This window comes from Pseudophryne corroboree, chromosome 6 (assembly GCF_028390025.1).
Source record: "Pseudophryne corroboree isolate aPseCor3 chromosome 6, aPseCor3.hap2, whole genome shotgun sequence".
In the NCBI taxonomy this organism is placed as follows: domain Eukaryota; kingdom Metazoa; phylum Chordata; class Amphibia; order Anura; family Myobatrachidae; genus Pseudophryne; species Pseudophryne corroboree.
In genome coordinates, this window is record NC_086449.1 from 350395947 (window position 1) to 350420955 (window position 25009).

Below are 25009 nucleotides of genomic sequence, written 5' to 3' on the forward strand. Positions count from 1 at the left end.
CAACTGTACACCAACCCACATTTGTTTTCTGCCACACAGGGCTATTTTATTATGCTGGCCACGGGTATGAACGCTCTGGCAGAAATTATATGGTCCCTATTGATGCACCTCAGCCTTACCGGCCTAAAAACTGCATCAGTGTGCAGATGATCCTACAGAAGATGCAAGACAGGAAGACAGCCTTGAATGTAGTTCTATTAGACACCTGCAGGAAATGGTATGCCTCTTATGGTAGCCTAACCATATGTCATTTGTTAAAGCAGTGCAATTCATAATGTGTGTTTATATGTTAAGGTTATGTTCAGAAGAACTTACAGAGGGAGGCATAGGAATCATTAGGGGGCAGTTGTTGTAAAGGCTTATATGTATGACTGACACTATCTTTATTACTTAACTTGTCAGGATGACTAAATAAGATACTTTGTCTAACAAAGACAGATGTCTTGATGGTAACACACATTTTATTTGGGAGGGGGAGGGGAACTAAAGTTCATCAGGGAAGAATAATTATACTATATATCAGAAAATGCAAAATAAAAATAATCCAGTTTACTAAAATGAGCAAAAAAAACCCCAAAACACTACATATGTATATGTCAAAATTCCTCCTCGGTGGTTAATTTATTTCTAAATTCACATCATAGTCTATTGTTCGAAGATGGCATTTTCGGTCAGAATTTAAGTTAGGGTTAGACACCAAGGGGGGAGGTTAGGGTTAATCTGCAGGTAGGGAGGGTTAGTCTTAGGGGGGTGGGGAGAGGGGAGAACACCACTTACTCACCCCTGGTGGCTTTTTCCCCACAGTATCCCGGTGTCGGTATTTCGAGCACCAGGATCCCGTGTGCCGGAATTTCATAAATATGTAAATAAGTATTTTGTATACACACGTATTTCGAATAATTTTCATCTCATTGGTCATGTGAATGACAAGCGGCCTGCATGACTCCGCAGTTTACAAGAGACAGATACGCATAGGCAGTAAATTCAGTATTTGTACCAAAACAGATATACTGTGTGTCCCTCTCCCAATAGCTTTGACATTCCTTACATCATCTGACAGTCACTGTCACTGCCATGCTAGCCTGTATCCTGGCTATAAGACATAGGGCCTAATTCAGTAAGTATAGCAAATTCTGCTAATTAGCAGAATTTGCTATCCATTTCCCAGCATGCCGACCACTACATCCAACCTGAATTAGGCCCATAATGCAAACTGATGTTTGTAGCTCTTTTTTAATATACTTATTTTTTGGTGTTTTACAGGTATAATTCAGACTGTGTGTTATCCAAAGTGACTCCTCTGATGCCTTGGGGTAACACGGTGTGTGGATACGCCACGTAAGTCATATATTGTGATGACTCATTAGTTGTTCCTGCTGCTCACATCCTTCCAGTGACTTTGTCAGCAAATAGCACGGGAGAGGGCTGCTAAGAAAAGTGGTCATAAATTGTATTGAAATAGTTTAAAATAATTCTGCATGCTATAAATATTCTCTTTATAAAAAGTGCTGATATGTGCTGGAGATTTATTTGGTTTTTATACAAAGTAGATAATTTAGCGCAAACTATTTACAGCACTTTATTTATCATTTAGGGTGTGTATTTATTTGTTTGTTTTATAATGACATAATGCATGTAAAACACATGTGATGCAACCCTTAGGCTTGGTACAAACCACACAGAGTTGTCAGCGGACCTGCCGACACGCTGACAGAGCAGGTGAATCATTTAAGTATACACGCTCACTGATTGGCTGCTCGATGTGTAGGTTAGGACACCCAGCTGGACGGGCATTTGAATTTGCCCGCCCAGCTGTAACGTCAGTCCCTGCAGCAAGTGTAGAGGCAGGCAGTAGACCGCCAATATATATCTTTAGACACGACCGGCGGGATATAATGGACTTTGAGATAGTCGGAGGTGCGAGATGCCGGCCGATCTCAGGCGTTTTTTTAAAAGGGGCAAACACATACAAGACAAAACCATGCCTTGTAAGTGATTGCCCCCTTAAAAAAAAATGTCCGACATCGGCCAAAATCCTGCACCTCCTTCGTTCACAGACATATCGGGTGTACACACCTGCTGACGGGCTCCCGATATATCGGACGTTTGCTTGTTAGTCGATATATTGCTTAGTGTGTACCACACGGGTTGGGTATGCGCGACCAGCGGTCGGGATCCCGGCGGTCAGCATACTGCCACTGGGATCACTGCCGACAGGATAGTGAGCGCAACGGAGCCCCTTGCAGGCTGGTTACGCTCCCCATGCAGCAGTCACGGTGGCTCGCTGCACTCGCCACAGTTTCTATTCCCACTCTACCACGCCAGGATTATGCGTGTCGGCATTTTAAGCAGTGTCGGCATTTTAAGCAGTCGGGATCCCGACTGTCCGTAACATAACCGCATCCCTACCACACTTTAGTATTCAACCAGAAAGTAGCTAGAGAGCTAAAAGCAGATATGGCTAACTTGAAGTCCTTTTATAAACAACGGGAGATGGTGTTGGAGGCCCAGAGTGTCGCCGCAGAATTGCAGTACTTGCAGGATTCCTTGAATAGTTCTAAGTTAGCCTGGTTATCGGCTCAGAGAGAATGGAAGGATTATCTAATGGAGAAGACTCAGCATGGACTCCTTTTCTCCTCCCATAAATTTTACGCTACGGGAGATAGGCCGGGGGCGTACTTGGCCTCCCTGGCCCGGGGTGACAGACCTACTAATGTAGTGGTTGAGATTTTAAATTCTGATGGCATTTCCCTAACTCAGACCCCACAAATGGCGGCTGAATTTGTGTCCTATTATAGCCGCTTATATGAATCCAAGCTGGAGTGCACTCAATTGCATCTCAATGATTATTTGGACGCTGTTTCCTTCCCCACCCTGTCCAGCGAGGCTTGTGATCTACTGGAAGCGCCTATTTCACCCGAAGAGATTATGGCTGCTATTAAGGCCTCCCCTAGTGGTAAAGCCTCCGGCATGGACGGCATACCTTCAGAGGTCTACGGGCACCATCTGGATTTTTTTGTCCCTCGCCTCCTGGAGCTTTACGGCCAAATTTTTGCACAGGAGTCTCTCCCTCCGTCTATGGCGGAGGCTTTGATTGTAGTTCTCCCTAAACCAGATAAGGATATTAGGAGAGTTGAGTCCTATCGCCCTATATCCCTTTTACCCACTGATATTAAAATATTGGCTAAGGTTCTGGCCGGCAGATTAAATACAGTCATATCTCATATTATACATCCGGATCAGACGGGATTTATGCCCAATAAGTCGACATCCATTAACCTTAGACGTCTGTTTACCCATCTACAACTCCCCTGTAAGGACCCCTCCTCCTCCATAGTCGTCTCGTTGGACGCCGCTAAGGCTTTTGATTCCGTAGAATGGGCATATTTGTGGGAAGTTATGCGTAGATTCGGTATAGGTCCAAACTTCATTAAATATGTTCAATTGATGTATTCCTCTCCCTTGGCGAGAGTGGCAATTAACGGTTTTGTGTCTCATTCCTTTCCTTTATCTAGGGGTACGCGACAGGGTTGCCCACTGTCCCCTGCTCTATTTGCTCTGGCCATTGAGCCCCTTGCCTGCCTCCTGAGGGCGGATGCGGGGATCACTGGCTTCAGGGTGGGTGCCCGCGAGGACAGGGTGGCACTATATGCCGATGATGTTCTGTTATTCGTGGATCGCTATGCTGAGTCTATGCCTAGGATCTTGGGAATTATTGTGGAGTTCGGGCGATACTCTGGGCTCCTGATTAATTGGGAGAATTCCTTTATTATCCCACTCCGGGGGGAGGTTCCTGCTTTCCCATTGGTGGCTCTTCCGTTGCGGTGGGTGGACTCATTCAAATACTTGGGCATATGGGTGTCTAATGATCCTCAAAAGTTCTCCTCCCTAAATATCACTCCACAAATAACGTATCTCCGTGGTCGGGTGAAGGTATGGGGGAAACTACCCTTAACAGTCACAGGGAGGGTAAATATGGTAAAAATGGTCTTTCAGCCCAAACTTCTTTATGTTCTCCAACAATCTCCCGTTTATATCCCGCTGAAGACTTTTAAACAAATAAATGGGCTGCTTTCCTCCCTAGTGTGGGCTAGTAAGCGGGCACGTCTGCGATTAGATGCTTTGACCAGGTCAAGGGACATGGGGGGTTTGGCCCTCCCCAACTTCCGCTTTTATTATTATGCTGCGCAGCTGGCGCATGTCTGGGAGTGGATTACCGACCTTGATGCCCTGGCTTTGCACTCACTGATGTTGCACCATGACTACCCTGGGGGCTCCCCATTGCAGCTGCTCTTGTGCGGTAGCGTCAAAATGTCCACATTGCCACTGATTAAACAATCCATCCTGATATGGAAATTGGTGCACTCTGTGATGCGGGGCCAGGGTATTGATCCTGATACCCCACTGGATAACGCGTACGGGCTGCCGGAGTTATGTCAACTTCAGGTTAGGGAAGTGTGGGGTAGCTGGGGAGTACACTCCATGGGACAGATATATAGTGATGGGACCTTTACCTCATTTCAACAACTTCAACAGGCACATAATATCCCCTCCGGGTTCTTTTATCGATTCCTTCAGCTGAGACACGCTTTGGCTACCCAGTTCCCAGATGGCCCTCCGACCCTTGTTGACTCCCCTGTCAAACTAATGCTGCAGACGCTAGACTCGGGACACTTGGTCTCTAAGATATATGGCCGTATTCTGCAGCTACATCATACGGATCCTCTAACTGCTCTCCGGGGAAAGTGGGAATCGGATGTGGGTATGTTGTCGGACGATGCATGGAGTGCCGCTATGGGAGCCCATCGGATCTCCACTTCCTCTGCCAGGTACCAGCAAATACAACTATATATCCTGCATAGAGTATATATGACCCCGGTGAGGTTAGCACATATTGGGGGATCTCACAGCTCCCAATGCCCTAAGTGTGGAACCACGGGTGCTGATTTCTGGCATCTGCTCTGGGTGTGCCCTGGCGTGTCTCGTTTTTGGATGGCTGTCATACGCACTATAGGTGATACGGGGGTCCCCTCCGCCATATGCACACCTGCTTTATGTACCCTGTTGATAATGGACGAGGAAGCTCTAGACCCACCTAGCAGAAGATATGTTATCAACCTATGCGCTTTAGCCAGAGTCTGTATAGCCCGGCTGTGGCTGGCGGGTGATGCCCCGACAGTTAAGGCCTGGATAGCCCTGGTCAACGAAACTGTCGCACACGAAAAATTTGTGTTCCTGGCGAGGAAGGTGGAGAGGAAATGGTGTACAATTTGGGGCAGATGGATAGAGTCTAAATACTTCAAGGATTCATAAAATCCTGCCATGTGCCTTTCTCCTTACTTTGTCCCGGTACATTTTGGGGGTGGTTGCCCCGCGGCCGGCCTTGCAGAAACTCAGTGTATTCTACTGTGCTTGCTCTGATATACTGGTGTCTGTTTCGGAAATTTATGTTTGTGATGCGATACTCTCAAGAATAGTCCATCTGAGACTATACGATATAGGAGGTATTATATATAATTGATGTACCATGTGCTCTGTATATGTGCAGTTGTTTTGCGCATATTGGGTATGTATGTAATGTTATGCATGTTTTCTTTTTTTTTGTTGTGTGAAATGTTCTTGAAAAATTTAAAATTCTAATAAAAAATTATTGAATTTAAAAGCAGATATGGGATTGTTATGGGTTACACCAATACTTTTTTCTTTGCACCATTATTAAATAATGCTTTACCAAACACAACTGATGTCTGAGTAATGTGTAGGTAGGGAACCTCAGTAATTTCTGATAGATGTGTGACAGTGATTGCTCCATAAACTGAAGCTAGCATGCTATATTTTCATTGACTGAAGTCTATGGGTAATGATGTAACACTGTCTAACACATTCCAGAAGAGAATAGAATCTACCACTCAGGCTAATCATGCAGAATAAAGGATTTACACCTAGTGGTAAATTTACTAAGATGGGAGTTTTATTTATGATGGGAAGTTGCCAATTGCAACCAATCAGATTCCATGTATTATCTTCTAGAAGGTGCTAGATAAATGAGAAGTAGAATCTGATTGGTTGCTATGGGCAACATCCCATCTTGAATAGAACTCCCATCTTAGTAAATTTACCCCTTAGTATCCAAGTCTATGGATTTTACCATTGTTCTATTCCATTTAATGTCACATGTAACAAAAAATGTGGGCGCACGCCTGTCTATACCTTTTGCATAAAGAGAATTACGTTCAGTATAAATCATGCTTACAAACGGGTATATTTTATTTTGTCATTGTTCTGGATGTTTTACACATTTCCCTTTAACACTGAGCTCTTACCACAATAGAAGGTTGGGCTGTATAAGCCTGAAACAACAGAGAAGTTTCTGATAAGTGGAAGTTGTGCTTCCTCTGCCCGGTTGTGGTCACAGCTTCCGTTACCTTGTGTATGACATTGCTTTCTGAAAAGTATATTAGTGCTCCTCATGCAGACCCAAACACAGCATTTATGTGTTTTTAAGTGCAGCTAGCAACCGTTACGGACTTCTGTCTGGGTGTGTTATAGAAGATCTACAGTAATTAGATCGACAGTCATTTATTTATTTATTAACAGTTGCTTATATAGTGCAGCAAATGCCGTTGTGCTTCACAATTAGAAACAACGATAAAGCAAAACTGGGTAAATAACAAACGGTCAAAGAGGTAGGAAGGCCCTGCTCGCAAGCTTACAGTCTATAGGTCATTAAGTCAGCCCCATATGGTCGACATGCATTAGGTCAACAGGTCCAAAAGGTAGATGGTCAAAAAGTCTAGATGGAAATGGTTGACACAAAAAAGGCTGACACAAGTTTTATGGGTGTCATTTTCTATGTTTCATCATAAGTGACCACAATGATTGCAAACTTATACCCTTGCGGGCTCGCTTCACTTGCCACGATTCGGGCAAGGTGCCTCGCTGCACTTGGCACAGGTTGTTAATCCCAATAATAGTCCACGTGAATGGTAAATTCAGCAACAGTTGAAAAAATTATTGAAAACACCCCCAAAACTTGTGTCAATATGTGTGTCGACTATTGCCATGTTGACCTTTCGTACCTGTCGACCTTAAGCACTGTCTACCTTTTACCTGTCAACCTTTTGACCACGTTGACCATGTGGTATCGACCTATTGGCTGTCTAACTAGACACTGACTATCTGTACTTTGATCCCCTTTTATCTGTTCTGCAGTTTAGCACAGTGCATGTCTAACACATAAGATAAGATTCTTCCTCATAGAATGATAGAACTGATTTTGTTTAGACCTCAGAGTTGCCTAGCTTTCCCTTTTAACACTGATTAGAAAGAGAAATAACATTGCCTGTAACGTCTGTGGCTTACCAGTGCCACATGCCACTGTAGAAAGTATCTACTAATGAATACATTGAAATGCAGTTTGTCTGCCAATTTACAGTATTTCTCACAATAAAAATAATGTAGGGAGCACTGTCTATAGAGACTCAGTTTGGGTGCTTAACTAGTAATTTAGGCTATATTCACTCACAGCTGTAAATACACCCATAAGTAATCATATTCTTTCATGTTACCCAGAATATAGAAGCTTTAAGGATCAGTGAACATCGCTGTTCTAGAAGACATACATTTGTACAGTTGCTGTTTTTGTTGGTGGGTGTACAGTAACTGATGAATACATATATAGGATGCAATAGTATATTATTACACATTGGCATTAAATCAAATGTCAAAGATTAAATGACCTTCTAGTATAGAGTGCCCCCCCCCGCCGCCCTTCTAAAATGCGATTGCTCGCATCTTTAGGGGAGCCCCCTGCCTTTGTAGCCTAGCTGTGAAGGCAGTCACCGAGCCGCCGTGTGATGTCACGCAGCCACCGCGGCCTGCCCCGCAAACAATTCAGACACGCCTCCAGTGTCCGGACCGCACTCCCCCCCAACTTTACATAGTATTTGAGGTTGAATGGAGGCAAATTCCCCATCGTGTTCAACCTGTTTTAAGTTGTGATGATTCTACATACTTGCTGAATAATGTTTTATGACTAGTTAGCGACTATAACTCATGTTACCCCCGGATTAACCACGTTGATATTTTAAGTATTATAACCTTGGATATCATTTTCATTCAGAAATGTATCCATTCCTTTTTTAAATCCAATTACAGTGTCCGCCATTACCACCTTCCCTGGCAGGGAATTCCACATCCTGATTGCCCTAACAGTGAAGAACCCTTTCCTCCGTTGCGTTCGGAACTTTCTCTCCTCCAGTAGCAGCGAGTGCCCACGTGTCCTAAACTGTGTTCTTTTAATAAATTATTTCTCTGATAACTCTTTGTGATGTCCCTTTATATATTTGAAGATATTAATAATATCTCCTCTTAGGCGCCTCTTTTCTAGTGTATACATATTCAGCCTAGTAAGTCTTTCCTTATAGTCCAGTCCTTCTAGGCCTTTAATCAATTTAGTAGCTCGCCTTTGAACACTTTCGAGTTCACTGATGTCTTTTTTATACAATGGTGCCCAAAACTGAACACAATATTCCAGGTGCGGACGTACCAATGCCTTATACAGCGGCACTAAAAAAACGCAGCGATGCTGCACCATCACCGCCCCTGTTGGCACTTAGACTGAGATCGAATGCGGCGTGCGTGCATGCGCAGAAGTGCGGAAATAGACGAGTAGCGATTCCGCACTTCAGCGTACCAAGCTGAATCGGGCCCTTAATGTTTGCATGTGCTATTATCAAGCATTTTATCGCTCTGTTATTTGTCTTAACTATTGGCCCTTTCCCAGCCTTATAATTTGTATCAGTGACTCACTCACAATGATCCTACCTGGAAGCCATGTTGTTTAGAATAAAATGCAATTATCCTCTATCTCCTTTCCCAACAGGAGCGAGAACGCTGAAGCATATGAAGTTCAGGATGGAGAATGCAGCTCTGGTATCTTTATGGCGTATCTGAAGAAGCACATTTTGAAAGAACTGAAAGTGACGCATATGCTAGAGAAGGTCCTTGAAGGTAAATCACTTTGGGTGCAAGACAAGGATGAACAACATTCTAGCAAAGAACTATATTCAATTAGAGTTCTGTACTCCATTCATGAAATGAAGAAAGCATTTCCATATCCCAATCCTTACTTCTCCTTAGAGATACAGAGTGGTTTTAGCCAATAATGGCATACTTGCCCCGATATATAAGTGTATAAGACATCTAACATAAAATATACAAACAGTAACTAAATATATGGATAGATGCAAACAGTAGACATGCTGGCATATCAGTATCTCCTCTGTAGTCAGCATGTCTTCACTGTTCAAAAGCCCTGTCTGTTACAGCCCATCTCTACGTTGCTTCCAGACTCCAGCTTGTACTGTGTGCTGTCATAGGTCCAGCCCCAGTCCAGGGTACAGAGTGATGACTGCCAATATACCGTATCTACTTCTGAACAACCCACATAGCACCATCAAATACTGCATGTTGCTGTAGGGTACTATGGCCTGGGCCTTAGAAGTGTCACACTTCTAATTCAACATGTACATTTGTGGAACAGGTCTATGGGACAGCTCAAGAGTACATTAATCTAGCATAGGGTGTTGCCTGCCTAATGTGAATGCATTTCTCCTGATGGTGTAAAGACCTGTCGCTGTTCCAGTGTGGCAGGGTTTCACTACTATGCTAGGATGGGGGAATTTTTCCTATATCACTATGGTTAGATTACACAGGGTGTAGTATGGCTGACCGATGGGAGACCAATGGTCACATGACCTCCACCCACATCCCGTCCCCTCACTATTCCGATGGTCGGCATGCCGACCAACAGGGACTATTTCCACTGGTGGGTGTCCACGACACCCATAGAGTGGGAACAGAACCCGTGGCGACTGCAGATCGCCACCAAGCCCACAGCATGGCGAGTGCAGCGAGACCGCAAGGGGCTTGCTGCACTCGCCCCTCCCCGCCGGGATCCCGGTGTCGGTATGCTGCCGGGAGACTGCCAGTCAGCATACCGATGCCGGGATCCCAGCAGGGAGGGGCGAGTTCAGCAAGCCCCTTGCCATCTCGCTTCGCTCGCCACGCTGCGGGCTCTGCCCCGACCGCCGGTCACATGAATACCTCCCTACTACACAGTATCTTTACTGACACATTTTCTGAACCTCAGGGTTATCTGGTCTTAATTACCTGACCATTGCTTTCAAATGCTGGCTGTTGACAGCCAGGGACAGTGATGTGCGCCAGGCAATGATAGCTGCAGTTGTTGGAACCGTCAGTACTACTGACCATTCATACATTGCCCAGCACACCGGCGTGCTATCCTAAAGATAGTAGCACCTATAATGGCAGGTTCATGTAGTGCACATCTCCCCCTTAATACATGGGGAGAAGCGGTACCAGCGCACATAGGGGGTCATTCCGAGTTGATAGCTCGCTAGCTATTTTTGGCGCGCTGCGAACAGATAGTCACCGCCTTTAGGGGAGTGTATGTTAGCTTTGCAAGTGTGCGATCGCATGTGCAGCTGAGCACTACAAAAAAGTTTTGTGCAGTTTCTGAGTAGGTCTGAACTTACTCAGCCGCTGCGATCACTTCAGCCTGTCTGGTCGCGGAATTGACATCAGACACCCGCCCTACAAACGCTTGGGCACGCCTGCGTTTTTCCAACTACTCCCTGAAAACGGTCAGTTGACACCCATAAACGCCTTCTTCCTGTCAATCTTCTTGCGATCGGCTGTGCGAATGGATTCTTCGTTAAATCCATCGCCCGTCACCGATCCGCTTTGTACCCGTACGTCGCGCCTGCCCATTGTGGTGCATACGCATGTGCAGTTTTACTGAGTTTTGACCTGATCGCAGCGCTGCAAAAAATAGCTAGCGTGCAATCAGGTCGGAATGACCCCCATATGTCTTATTCAGTAAGGATTACAATTTCTGCTAAAAAGCAGTTGCTGCAATCAAATAGTTGTCGTCCAGAAATTGAGAAAAAACGCCCATTGCAGAAATTGCGAATGCAGCAATATGCAATTACTGGAACATAGAAGATTTTTCCTATCTGCGCCAGGCAAGGTCATCCACAATTCTTGCAGCACAAGAGACTGGAAGTGGCCATCGCTGACATCAGAGGTCCTACTTAAAAACTCCTGGGCACGCCTGCATTTTTTCAGACACACCCAGAAAACGGCAGGTTTCAACCCAGAAACACTAGCTTCCTGTCAGTCAAACAGCGTTTGCATTTTATGTCGCTACTATTACTCACGCGTGCGCAATGCAAATGCTGCACATGCGCAGTCATTTAATAATCGGCCAGATTGCAATTCATACATTTTGCTATCCTTACTGAATAAGGTCCATAATGTGCGTTGATACCACTAAACCCCCGTATCGCTCATTAATACATCTACTCCAGAGTTTGAAAAATTACAGGAGCTGATTGGCTGGCAGTTTATCTCTCTCCACCTTATCAATCTCCAAGGCTTAGGAGAGCTCTCAAAATTACATATCAACTTTTGTCTCCAAAAAAATAATAATGAGGGAACAGTTCTTCATATACTGTAACAGAAAAGATAGCAGATGCATTTCATAAATATTATACCAAACTATATAATATAGAACAGATCTTCATCACAATATAATAAAAAGACATACATTGCCAAAATAGACAATCCCTTGACGTAAAATAGCATGCCCCTTCTCTCTCTTAGAACTCAAAGCAGCAATTGATATAACTAAACTAGGGAGACTCTTGGTCCTGAGGAACCTGAGGATTTTCTTTTTCATACTATAAGACTTTCTAGAGATCCCTGGGTAGATATACTAGAGCATCTATGGGTTGGGATTAAAATGCTGGCAGACGGGATGCCGGCAGTCAGAATACCGACCACGGCATCCCGATGAACAGAATCCCGACAGGGGAAGGTAAGTATACTTACTTTCCCCCAATGGCCTCCTAACCCTAACCCTCCCTTCTAGTAGCCTAAATGTAACCCCCCTCCCTCCACAGCCTAACCCTCCCAATGGTGCCTACAGCTGACCCCCCTCCCCGCCGCCCCCTAAACCTAACCTTTCCCTCCACCCCCTCACAGCCTAACCCTCCCCAGGGTGCCTGAACCTTACCCCCCTCACGGGCCACAGCCTAACTCTAACCCTTCCCCCACAACCTAAACTTGACATCCCCAATCCCTGCAGCGTAAACCTATCCTCCTCTCTCCAACCCTCAGCCCGACCCTAACCCTCCCGGGGGTGTAGTATGGCTGACCGCCGGTCAGCTTACCGACGCCGGGATCCCGGCAGCATACCGACGCCGGGATCCCGGCGGGGAGGAGCGAGTGCAGCAAGCCCCTTGCGGGCTCGGTTGCGACTTGCGGTCGCCACGGGTTCTATTCCCACTCTATGGGTGTCGTGGACACCCACGAGTGGAAATAGTCCCTGTTGGTCGGCATGCTGACCATCGGTAAAGTGAGCCGTCAGGCTCGTGGAGGAGGTCATGTGACTGTCGGTCAGCTGACCGGCGGTCACATGAATACCACCCCCTCCCGGGGGGGTGCCTGAACCTAACCCCCCTACACGAGTTACCTCTCTGGTGGCCCGGCAGTGTCTCGATCAGGATCCAGAGTGTCGGGATGCTGGCACCGGGATCCAACCGCAAAAATTACTAACATGATGCGGGTGTATGCGCAGGGCCCGTCCTGGGCATGCGCCTGCATTTCTACGGTCACCCCGCAGTAAATGCGAACGCCTCTGCCTGTCAGTCAGGCAAAAGGCATTTGCGGGATGGGAGGGGGACGGCAACGCTCCGTTCCCAAGGCAGAGACGGAGCATTGCGGGTGTGGCGACAGGGAAACTGAGGTGTGGCGTCGCGAACGGGTGGCTTGGGCGTGATCAGGGTGGGTGCATGATGTCACACACAGCCGATGCGATCGAAAAGATGGCAGCGGGCCTCCTGCGGTCGCAGCCAAGCTGCGCCAGCAGGAGGCTTCCCTACTTTCAGCGGTCACGCTGAAATTGTGGTGCGACCGCAATTCCAGCATGGTCTCAGAGGGGGGCCTTGGCCTCAATGGGCATGCGATCCAAAGGACTGCAATTTCTGCTAATAAGCAGAATTTGCAGTCCTTACTGAGGGCCTAATTCAGATCTGATTGTAGATGTGCTAAATATAGCGCATCTATGATCAGTTTCTAAGACATGCGGGGGGGGCGCCCAGCACAGGGCTAGTCCACCCCATATGTCTGGCTCTGCCCCCCCATCCGCACAGGTACAAAAGCATTGCACGGCGGCAGTGCTTTTGTACCTGACGAGTAGCTCTCTGCCAGCGTAGCTCCTGCGCGTTGGCTGGCCACTACTCGCCATGTCCTGGGTCGCAGCGGCTGCACGTGACGTCACGCAGCCGCCGCAAACCAAAGGGTCCGGACTCTCCTTTCGTTGTTCGGATCACGCCTCGCCAATGGCGTTCTACCGTTGTTGGCACGCCTCGCATCCACCTCTGCCTTTTGATCGCAGCCCTGAGATGCTGATAGCATCTCACTGAGCTCCTAGGCTGCGTGTGCGCACTCCACAAAGTAATTCAGACTGCGATCGCAGCAGCGATGCAGTCTGAATTACCCCCTGAATCAGGTCCATAGTTTGCAAGAAACAAATACTGAGCAGCTTGATTGAAAGATGAACTTGGTTGCTTCCCCCTCCCAAATCTAAATCTGTCCACACATCTTAAATTTGTTCCACCTGCAGTCTAGTATGAGTTTTTCTCCACCAAGGAGCAATATTACACCTTTTACCTAGATTTAATAAATCTGTAGAGAGATAAAAAGATTAGAATTTGTAATGCTCTAACTAAATCTCTTTGCCCCATTTGAAGATATTGGCAGAGACCCCCTGGTAACTGGCAAACAAGTGATGGAAATAAAACACTCTCTGAAAGAGTCTCGAGCTCTGACTGACGAGATCGACATCTCGAGAAGAGAACAGCTGAACAGGACTGTGTGGGATCAGCAGAGCCGTAAGTAGGACAGATGATGCCCTCTAGTGTATGCCTGCATTTTGCGCATTGCTTTGCATAACTTCTATGAGTGTGTTAATGTTTATGTCTATGTGTTTCATTATAGTAACATTCTACTATCTTGTTTTTCTGTGAATTAAAGCTAGTGATGTCCCATTTATAATTGGATGGGTACAGCATCAATTCAAGACATGTTTATCAGTCTATTTCCTGCTGCTTTATATTTATGATAAGAGTATTGCTAGTTATCTTATTGCCCTGGTGTCACAACACTTGCTGCACAACATCCATTGTTTATTTTACAGTTTGCACAGCCTAACCGGGAGAAACTGCTAATAAAAAAGCATATTCCAAACCTCTTCTGGCTCTCACCCTCTGTGTTGTTTTCAGGGCCACATCCCCCTCTCGGCTGCCCTGGTTCATTTCACTGCTTTTAATACAATATGTCACCTTATCTGTTCCAGCGCTTTTTTTAAAAGTCCTCGGGCTAGATGCATCATCGCTTAGAGAGTGATAAAATGGAGAGTGAAAAAGTACCAGCCAATCAGGTCCTATCTGCCATGTCACAGGCTGTGTTCGAAAAATGGCAGTTAGGAGCTGATTGGCTGGCACTTTTTCACTCTCCATTTTATCACTTTCCAAGCGATGATGCATCTGGTCCCTCTTCTGTTAAGTTGACCGCACACAAACCGATGCATGCAGGCATGTGACCACTCTGGCCTTAATTCAGTCATTAGTCTCTGGTCCAGCAGTCAGATTTTTTGCAACTTGACTGGGGTCTGTTTGTGTGATTTGTATGACCTTTTAGAATCTTTAAAATGCTGGAACGTTAAATAATGTCATCAGATGGTGATTGTGTCCAATCAGTTGAACTGCATAGAAATTGGTGCGTGTTCTCCGTTATAGTTGAATTGTTTTCCCCAGATATGGTAGTATCCTGACTACACTATGTTTTTGTTTTTTTTTGTGGGGGGGGGGGGGGGGGGAGTTACTAAACTCCATTGTAAAACACTAGAACCTTTAATTTAATTCTGATGAAGTGAAGGAATGAGTCAATATTTTCTTTGTTTCTATTTAATACTAATATTTGTTTTCTGATCAATTTCAACTAAGCTACATACTGTATGTGCAGTGGAATTTGTCATATGATTAGAGGGAGTTTTGTTATTTATTCACAGCTTTTATTTTAAACTGACTTCTTGTTAGGGTTTAGCCTATCCCATCCATCTAGCCTTGTAAATGGGATCCGTTCAATTTTCCGGCTGTCGCGATTCCGGCGGTCAGGATACCGTCACCGGAATCCCGACAATGCCGCCAGATGGAATCCCAGCAAAACAGGACTATTCCCACTTGTGGGTGTTCACGACACCCAAAGAGTGGGAATAGATCCTGGGGCGAGCCACCGAGCCCGCAGCCTGGCAAGTGCAGCTAGCCCGCAAGGGGGACTCTTTGCACTCGCCCTGCTGGCGGCATACTGGCGGGCAGGATGCCGCTGTAGGGATATGTTCAGCCGGCATCCCATCCGACGGTAAATCATACTGATCCCTGTGAATATAGTTATAACAAGTGGCAGAACTTGTGAGTGGCGGGCCAAGGTGCAAAAATATAATTTGGACCCCCTTCTTCAACAAAACCAAGTTTACAAAATGCCACACGGCAGTGGGTGATAATGTAAGGCAGGGAGAGGCAGAGATTGACATAGAGAGGCAGAGAGCAACAACAGAAGGCAAAAGGTGGCAGAGGACGACAGAGGCGTGCAGTGGGTGACAGGGGTACAAGTACAATGTCCTGTTTGGTGCTGAGAACAGGGGGCTTGTACCTTGATGGGGGCAGGAACACTGCAGCCTCTGCATTATCTGTGAAAATGCCCTTTGTGCTTTTCTCAGTTTGGCACTCGGTCAGACAGACTCTGACAGTGGCAGAAACCTTGGTTGTGAGCTGCCTTTAATTCACAAACATCATTGAATCAGAAAAAATGTACAGCTATCTGTTAATTGTATGCGGCTGTGGTCATCTTTGCTTAGCTGGCATGACTCCTATCAGTCCAGCACACATAAGACCGTGTCGACCTATTTCCTGTGTCGACCTAGTCACTGTCGACCTAATGTGTGTTGACCTAAACACTGTCTACCCTTACGATGAAGAACCCTTTCCTACGTTGTGTACGGAATTTTCTCTCCTCTAGCCTCAGTGAGTGCCCACGTGTCCTATACAGAGTTCTATTAATAAACAACTCCCTTGCTAACTCCTTGTAATGACCCCTTAATATGTGAAGATATTAATAATGTCTCCTATTAGACGCCTCTTTTCTAGTGTATACATATAGAACCTAGTGAGCCTTTCCTCATACTTTTTCCTAAGGTAAGTGGCAGGTCCCTCAGGCAGTGGGGCCCACCCTGGTCTCTTCTCTGGGCCATTCATCTGATATTGCTCAAAATGGTCCCCTTGGGGAGGGGGATAACTCATTGCTGTTCTGGGAAGCAGTGGTCCCCGTAGTATGTAACAGGCACAGTGCAATCCTAATTGTGCTAATTAAAACATGGTATAGTGCACAGGTTCTCAAACTCAGTCCTCAGGACCCCACACAGTGCATATTTTGCAGGTCTCCTCACAGAATCACAAGTGAAATAATTAGCTCCATCTGTGGCCCTTTTAAATTGTGTCTGTGAGTAATTAATACACCTGTGCACCTGCTGGGTTACCTGCATAACATGCACTGTGTGGGGTCATGAGGACCGAGTTTGAGAACCTGTGGTATAGTGTATATATTGGGTATGGGACTCAGGGTCGACACCTATTGGTCGATAGTGACTGGGTCGACACAGGAAATAGGTCGACACGGCCATTAGGTTGATATGAACAAGTCTGACATGGAAAAAGATCGACATGCGTTTTTTATGTTTTTTTGGTGTTGTTTTCTTCGTAAAGTGATGGGAACCCCAATTAGTGCACCGTGTCCCCTCGCATGGATCGCTTCGCTCGCCATGCTTTGGGCAAGGTGCCTCGCTCCGCTACCGCTGCGCTCGACACAGGTTACCGTTCCCAATTGTAGTCCACGTGGATCGTAAAGTATGAAAAAGTTTTTAAAAAAGTTGTTGTTTTTTTAAACTCATGTCAACCTTTTTCCATGTCGACCTTGCTCATGTCGACCTAATGGCCGTGTTGACCTATTTCCTGTGTCGACCTACTCATTGTCGAAAAATAGGTGTCGACCTGTAGTCCGGATAACGTATATATTAGTGCCTCATCTATACCCTAAGTGGAAAAGGAAGTTCTTGTTCTCATTTTCGATCTACCAGCTTTCCCCTATAAAGGTGATTTTTTTAAATTCTACTTGCAGCTTCTGTTCCTCAAAAGGCATGTGTAACAGTCTCCAGCATGCTAATATGAGGTGTGCTAGTCTAAACCACAGGAACTTCTTGCATCTGTTACAGAACAACCAGTTCTTTCATTTTCCGAAATTTGAACTTCCTACAATGATGATGATAACCTTGCACTAATTAAAAACATCACTTTATTGTAACTCTCAATTTGAGTTTAAATTCTGATTTGCTATATTTCAATGCGTTTTATACAGTATATCTTAAACAATCTTTACGGTGTTATTGTATTAGAATTTTTAGTCGTTGATAGTTCAGTATATTTCAGTGAAACAGGGACAAATAGTTATGTCTGGGTGTATTTACTGTCTTGAATCACTCCAGAGCATTTACCGATCTGTTCTTGTTTTTTTTCCAGAAATCCCAAAACAAATGGTAAAGTTCTCATGTGGCATAGAAGTGGAGTTGAGATTCAAATCTGTGTTCTCAAACCTCATCCACACTTTTGCTAAACTGACTTACATCCCTCCTCACCTATCTGATGTCAGGATTACTCTCTACAAACCTTCTGTAAGTGAGCGCACCAACCTAATGAAATCTGAGAGAATTAATTACAAATGTAACATTTATAAATACATAGTATGGTGCTTATGTACAGTATTTTGAACATCTAGAGTTATTAAAAACTACTATGGTTTAACTCCACAGTGGGGAGATTTCCTTCATCCAGTAATAGAAGGTGGAACAGGGCCGTAACTAGGTGTGTGCGGAGGGGGCACCGCACATAGCGATGCAGGGTCGGGGGCATTGTTGGCGACACTTGTCAATTATCTGTTTTAATTGCTTTCACTCTCAGCTTTGCCTCTTTTTGAAGCCCAGCATCTCCTGACTGCACTGTCTCCTACCGTGACCCCTTCTGTTGCTAATACTTATACAACATTCATGACCTCAAATTGAGATTTCTTTGTTATTCAGTCACACTGTCCTTTATTACATTTCGAAATGCTCACATACTCTGGCTGCAATGCCACAGGCAATGGGTTCGAATCCAGACACTGCATTCTATCTGCCCTTGCAAAGAAATGTAGATAATTCTAAGGTAGAGAATTATAACTATTTGAAGCTTACCTTGTACTTTGTGAAAAAATGATCAGCATTGCGCCTAAGCAGGTCTGTGTAGTGTGTGGCTGCAAGAGATAGGATGTGTGGCTGCACACTACATAGATCTGCTCAATTGCAATGCTGATTATTTTGTGCAAACTACCAGTAGCTTCATATAGTGTTCATAGTTGTTATGCAGGATCAAATAGATCAATGAGTCATTTGAATCCCGGGTATGGCAGTATATTAAAATGTGTTATTTAATAAAGGTTATTGTAACTGAAGAACAATGAGCTCCCAAGTCAAGTGCATGCATGTGGTATAAAGGGGATTTGTGTCCAAATCCATTTTCTTGCAGTGGTCTATAAATGTGTGTGTATTATATATACGTATACATAGATTATATATATATATATATAAACAGAAAGTAGTCGCGCAATCCAACAAAAAAGTCTTTGAAGTATATGTCAGTCCATATGTATTATTGCAGCAATCCTCCTTTAGGAGTAAACCCGTACTCCTCAGCACATGTGGAAAAGAGAATAATGGAGGGCGCAATGGTGAGTATAAAATCACAAGTAATTTACTGGCATCATAATCACTCACGTACATTCAAAGTATAAAATAACCAGCGCGATGTCGATTATCAGTGGAGCCTCCGGATACCCACACCGATGAACCCCGTCGCTCTCCGGATACCAACAGCCGCTAAATCCTTCTTGTTATGAGCCACGGCTGTGGCTCATTCCTGTTTTGCAGTTTTGTTCTGTATTTCATGTTATACTTCTGTTTATGTTCCCCGTGGGTGTCATGGGGTGCTCGGAGCTCACCCTTAAGGAGGGGATACTGTTATGAACCACAGGTAGTGGTTCATTCCTATTTTATGTTTATAAAGTTGTCTTGCATGCCAGGATTTCCTGTTGCTCTGTTTTAGAATACTCTTGTCTGCTGCCGCTGGTGAGTCTGTGTAATTGCAGCTTGTTCCCATGTGTTCAGCCTCACCTGGCTGCTAATTGCATCTTGTCAGTTTGGAATCATGCAACAGGGCAGCTGCATGGGATTATTAATTAGGCCTCTCTGTTATATGCTGGCTGACTGCAATTCACAGACGCTGGTGATATTCCTTGGTTTGCAGTCTGCTTGAAGTGTGAGCTGGTTCCTGTCAGTCCCTGTGTTGATTCCTGTGTTGATTCCTGTGTCAGTCCCTGTGTCGATTCCTGTGTCTGATCCCGTGTCCTGCTGTGAGGCGTTCCTGCCCTGAGTTCCAGTGGTTTTGCCTGTCCCTGGTCAAGTCTTCTGGCTTCCTGGTGTCCACCGGTCTGTCGTTTGGGATTCTGCCTGTCCTCCAGTTCTGAGAGTCGGTGTCGGCAGCATTAGAAGTTCCTGTCCGTTTGCCAGTATTCGTACCGGTTCCGTGAGTAGCGGGTCTCCCGCGTCCGTTGGCCTAGGCCGCTGTATTCCATTATTGTTTCTGTCCCTGGTGTTTTGCAGAGGGTTCTGCTTATGCTGTCACCGCTGGTACACAAAGGTATTGTGTCGGCGTGTGATCAGCATTTCCTTTGTTGTTCTTTTCCTTTGGCGGTTTCTCCGCACATACTTTAGGTTTTTAGTTAGCTTGTAGCCCCTGGCCTGTTTGCTTAGTTAGAGGTCCTCTTGTTATCATTCTGCCTCGGATTTCCCTTTGTCTCTCATTAAGACCGGGGGGCACCGGAGTTGGGCAGACATAATCCGCCCTTCAAACGTGGCTGCCAAGGGCTCAAGAAACCATAGTCTCGCAAGGGATTTCCGATAGCACGGGTGAGACAACAGAGTTAGGGCGCCAGGGGCTATTCCCTTTCCATTCCCCTTTCCCAGCGTTACGTCCTGGTGCTCTGGACTCACTTCATGAACATCTCCCTTGTTCTGAGCACCAGGAACCTAACATTATCACCAGCCCTACCACAAAAAATAAATAAAACTTTTTTTTCTTTTTTGGCCCAGTCCAGTGTCTAGTCTAGAATCCAGTCTTGTCTAGAATTCAGTGTGCAGAATCCAATCCGGTGTTTAGAATCCAGTCTTGTCTAGAATTCAGTGTGCAGAATCCAATCCGGTGTTTAGAATCCAGTCCTGTCTAGAATTCAGTGTGCAGAATCCAGTCCGGTGTTTAGAATCCAGTCCGGTGTTTAGAATCCAGTCCGGTGTTTAAAAAAAAAAAAAAAAAGTCTTGTTTTGTTTAGCAAAATTTGTCTTGCCTTGTCTTGCCTTGCCTTGTCTTGCCTTGTCTTGTCTTGTCTAGTTTTAAATCCTCCTATGTCTACTATGCAAGCCCTGCAGGCATCTCTCGCAGCCCTGAACTCTGTATTCAGTGCTTTGAGACCAGAGCGACTAGAAGTTTTGCAGCAATCCCTAAAGCAACTGCAAAACCTTCTGACTAAAATCTTGCTCATTTTGCCAGAAGTCGTTGAGAGTACATCTATCTCTAAAGAGACTCTTGTTCACAGTATGGTGACAAGAGAATCCTCTGGTTTAATTGAAGAGAAAAGGTTTAAAAGTTTTCTGCGGCCCAGGCTCTCAGAAGAGGAGCGTCTGCGTCGCAGAAACTTAAACTTATGCCTATATTGTGGGGGTTTAGGCCATTATCTGCAGACCTGTGAGTTGCGCAAGCCAAAGTGTGGTGACGAGTCTTGCCCTCTGGCCAAGTTGAGTCATGATACAAGACCTACTCCTGTCTCTACTGTGGCAGAGGTACTTGTCACACAACCCACACAAAAAAGCTCTCTGTCCTATAATTGGGGTCCTTGGGCAAGGGAGCCCCATTATAGATTCAGGAATCAAAAGAGAATGTTTCTCTCCTCTCTTGAGGTTCCTGTGGAAGCGGAGTTGCAAGTCCCTGGAGTGGTGCCCGATGCCCAGGTTCCTGGAGTGGTGCCCGATGCCCAGGTTCCTGGAGTGGTGCCCGATGCCCAGGTTCCTGGAGTGGTGCCCGATGCCCAGGGTCCTGGAGTGGTGCCCGATGCCCAGGGTCCTGGAGTGGTGCCCGATGCCCAGGGTCCTGGAGTAGTGCCCGATGCCCAGGGTCCTGGAGTGGTGCCCGATGCCCAGGGTCCTGGAGTGGTGCCCGTAGCCCAGGGTCCTGGAGTGGTGCCCGTAGCCCAGGGTCCTGGAGTGGTGCCCGTAGCCCAGGTTCTTGGTGCGATACCCAGAGTGCTGGAGCGGTACCCGATGCCCAGAGTGCTGGAGCGGTACCCGATGCCCAGAGTGCTGGAGCGGTACCCGATGCCCAGAGTGCTGGAGCGGTACCCGATGCCCAGAGTGCTGGAGCGGTACCCGATGCCCAGAGTGCTGGAGCGGTACCCGATGCCCTAGCTTATAGAGGGACATCAAATAATATAGTTCAGGTGTCCATACCGGAAGGGGTCTCAGAAGCTGTTACCCCAGGTAGGGACTTGAAAAGCGCAACCCTAGAAAGGGTCTCTAAAACCATAGTTTTTGAGGGGAACTCGAGAAGCAAAACCCCAGAAGGGATCTTTGAAGTATTATCCCCAAGTGGGGTCTCGAGAGACGCAGCCCCAAAGAAGGTTCTAGAAGTCGCTTCCCCAGGAAAGAACTTAAGAAGCATAGCATTAGTGGAGGATCTGAACGTTATTGCTTCAGCAAAAGTCCCGGAAGTCATAGTCCCGGGAGAACTTTCGATAATTATCGACTCAGAGAGGGAGGCCGATGGCCCGATCCCAGTCAGGGAGGCCAACGGCCCGGTCCCAGTAAAAGAATCCAAGGTGCTGGCCCCAGCGGGGTTCTCGGAGGCCACTGCCCCAGCGGGGTTCTCGGAGGCCACTGCCCCAGCAGGGTTCTCGGAGGCCACTGTCCCAGCGGGGTTCTCGGAGGCCACTGTCCCAGCGGGGTTCCCGGAGGCCACTGCCCCGGGTGGGGTTCAGAAAGTCACTGCCCCGGGTGGGGTTCAGAAAGTCACTGCCCCGGGTGGGGTTCAGAAAGTCACTGCCTCGGGTGGGGTTCAGAAAGTCACTGCCCCGGGTGGGGTTCAGAAAGTCACTGCCCCGGGTGGGGTTCAGAAAGTCACTGCCCCGGGTGGGGTTCAGAAAGTCTCAGCCCCGGGTGGGGTTCAGAGAGTCTCAGCCTCGAGTAAGGTCAATAGTGACCAGGTCCTAGCAAAGCACTCCAGTCAGTCAGATGAGAAGGAAACAGATCCTGACTGATATCTCAACATCCATAACCTTTGATGGGGACTTCGCCCAATTTCTGGCGCTTTTCAAACACTATTACACTATTATGTTGTCTAGACCATTTCTGGGCATCACTTCAGAAAACCTTGGGCTCTATCTGATTTATTCTTTTAGAGGAGAGCCTTCTGAGTGGGCGACCAGCCTAATGAAAGCTGAAGATCCCATTCTTCAGGATCCCCTAGCATTCTGTGATGCAATTGTTAAAAGATACGGTTCCAAAGAAATTGGTTCAGGTTCCTCTAAGTCACCCGTCTTGTCTGCTGAGAGTCCACCAAATACTGTAAACTCGGCACAAGAGTCCCAGCCCGTTGTTTTGACTGCAGGATGTGCTTTTTTGACTTCTTCTTCTAATAATAGTACTTTACCAGAAAGTTCAGCTCCCAAGGGTAAGAGACCTGTCTCTGATTTGAACGCAGCCTTGCTGGGTGGTACCATCAGTTCAGACAATGTTTGGGGAATTACCTTGGTCAGACCTAAAGAGCTTTGTAAAAAGAAGAAGAAGAAGAAGAAGAAAAATAAATAATTTTGGACTCTTGCCTTGATTAAAAAAAAAAAAGAGATTTTTTTTTTTCCTTGTCTTGTGTCCAGTGGCCACCATCAAGGGGAGGGCACTGTTACAAGTTGTTGCTACAGCTTGTTTTTTGTTTTCTTGTCTGTTATACCAGTGTGTCAGGTTTTTTTTTTTTTTTTGTATCCCTTGTTCTGGATAGTCTGAATTTTGGGGTCTTTTGACCCCTCCTCAAGGGGGGGGGGTAATGTTATGAGCCACGGCTGTGGCTCATTCCTGTTTTGCAGTTTTGTTCTGTATTTCATGTTATACTTCTGTTTATGTTCCCCGTGGGTGTCATGGGGTGCTCGGAGCTCACCCTTAAGGAGGGGATACTGTTATGAACCACAGATAGTGGTTCATTCCTATTTTATGTTTATAAAGTTGTCTTGCATGCCAGGATTTCCTGTTGCTCTGTTTTAGAATACTCTTGTCTGCTGCCGCTGGTGAGTCTGTGTAATTGCAGCTTGTTCCCATGTGTTCAGCCTCACCTGGCTGCTAATTGCATCTTGTCAGTTTGGAATCATGCAACAGGGCAGCTGCATGGGATTATTAATTAGGCCTCTCTGTTATATGCTGGCTGACTGCAATTCACAGACGCTGGTGATATTCCTTGGTTTGCAGTCTGCTTGAAGTGTGAGCTGGTTCCTGTCAGTCCCTGTGTTGATTCCTGTGTCAGTCCCTGTGTCGATTCCTGTGTCTGATCCCGTGTCCTGCTGTGAGGCGTTCCTGCCCTGAGTTCCAGTGGCTTTGCCTGTCCCTGGTCAAGTCTTCTGGCTTCCTGGTGTCCACCGGTCTGTCGTTTGGGATTCTGCCTGTCCTCCAGTTCTGAGAGTCGGTGTCGGCAGCATTAGAAGTTCCTGTCCGTTTGCCAGTATTCGTACCGGTTCCGTGAGTAGCGGCTCTCCCGCATCCGTTGGCCTAGGCCGCTGTATTCCATTATTGTTTCTGTCCCTGGTGTTTTGCAGAGGGTTCTGCTTATGCTGTCACCGCTGGTACACAAAGGTATTGTGTCGGCGTGTGATCAGCATTTCCTTTGTTCTTTTCCTTTGGCGGTTTCTCCGCACATACTTTAGGTTTTTAGTTAGCTTGTAGCCCCTGGCCTGTTTGCTTAGTTAGAGGTCCTCTTGTTATCATTCTGCCTCGGATTTCCCTTTGTCTCTCATTAAGACCGGGGGGCACCGGAGTTGGGCAGACATAATCCGCCCTTCAAACGTGGCTGCCAAGGGCTCAAGAAACCATAGTCTCGCAAGGGATTTCCGATAGCACGGGTGAGACAACAGAGTTAGGGCGCCAGGGGCTATTCCCTTTCCATTCCCCTTTCCCAGCGTTACGTCCTGGTGCTCTGGACTCACTTCATGAACATCTCCCTTGTTCTGAGCACCAGGAACCTAACACTTCTAGCCGCACGGACTCAATTCACGGACCACACGCGCCGACACTTCAGACGCTGGATCCAAGTACCTCGTCCTGCTGGCCACGCCCAACGCGTTTCGTCACAAGACTTCGTCAGGGGGTGTGGCTAACAACGGTGTCCCATACAATTTATAGCACAGCAGCATAATTGATTTTGAGCAGCACAAATAGTTAAAATACATCTGCACATTGAAAAATTAACATCAAAAAGCTTTTTAAAACACGTATGTGATACAAGTTAACAACAATAAAAATATATATAGTTAAAAATACATAAAAATTACATACAAATAGCTGAGATAAAATGATACTAATTAGCATATATACCAATTAAACATTTGGCTACACCTAACGGATATGCCCTACCTCTCTACATGATTTCTAATTCGACCTTATATGGAAAACTAAGTATTAGATAATATCTTA

The 25009-nt window shown here is 46.1% G+C and overlaps 1 protein-coding gene across 1 annotated transcript in view; it reads left to right on the forward strand.

Annotated features, from left to right (window-relative positions):
* The window catches only part of LOC134932275 (mucosa-associated lymphoid tissue lymphoma translocation protein 1 homolog), a 122855-nt gene that overhangs the window by 68381 nt on the left and 29465 nt on the right, over positions 1-25009 (forward strand). The window contains exons 10-14 of the mRNA XM_063926569.1: positions 40-217; positions 1264-1338; positions 8885-9012; positions 13839-13979; positions 17718-17869. Of these exons, the coding sequence (XP_063782639.1) occupies positions 40-217; positions 1264-1338; positions 8885-9012; positions 13839-13979; positions 17718-17869 (674 nt within the window). The remainder of the gene's footprint in view (positions 1-39; positions 218-1263; positions 1339-8884; positions 9013-13838; positions 13980-17717; positions 17870-25009) is intronic.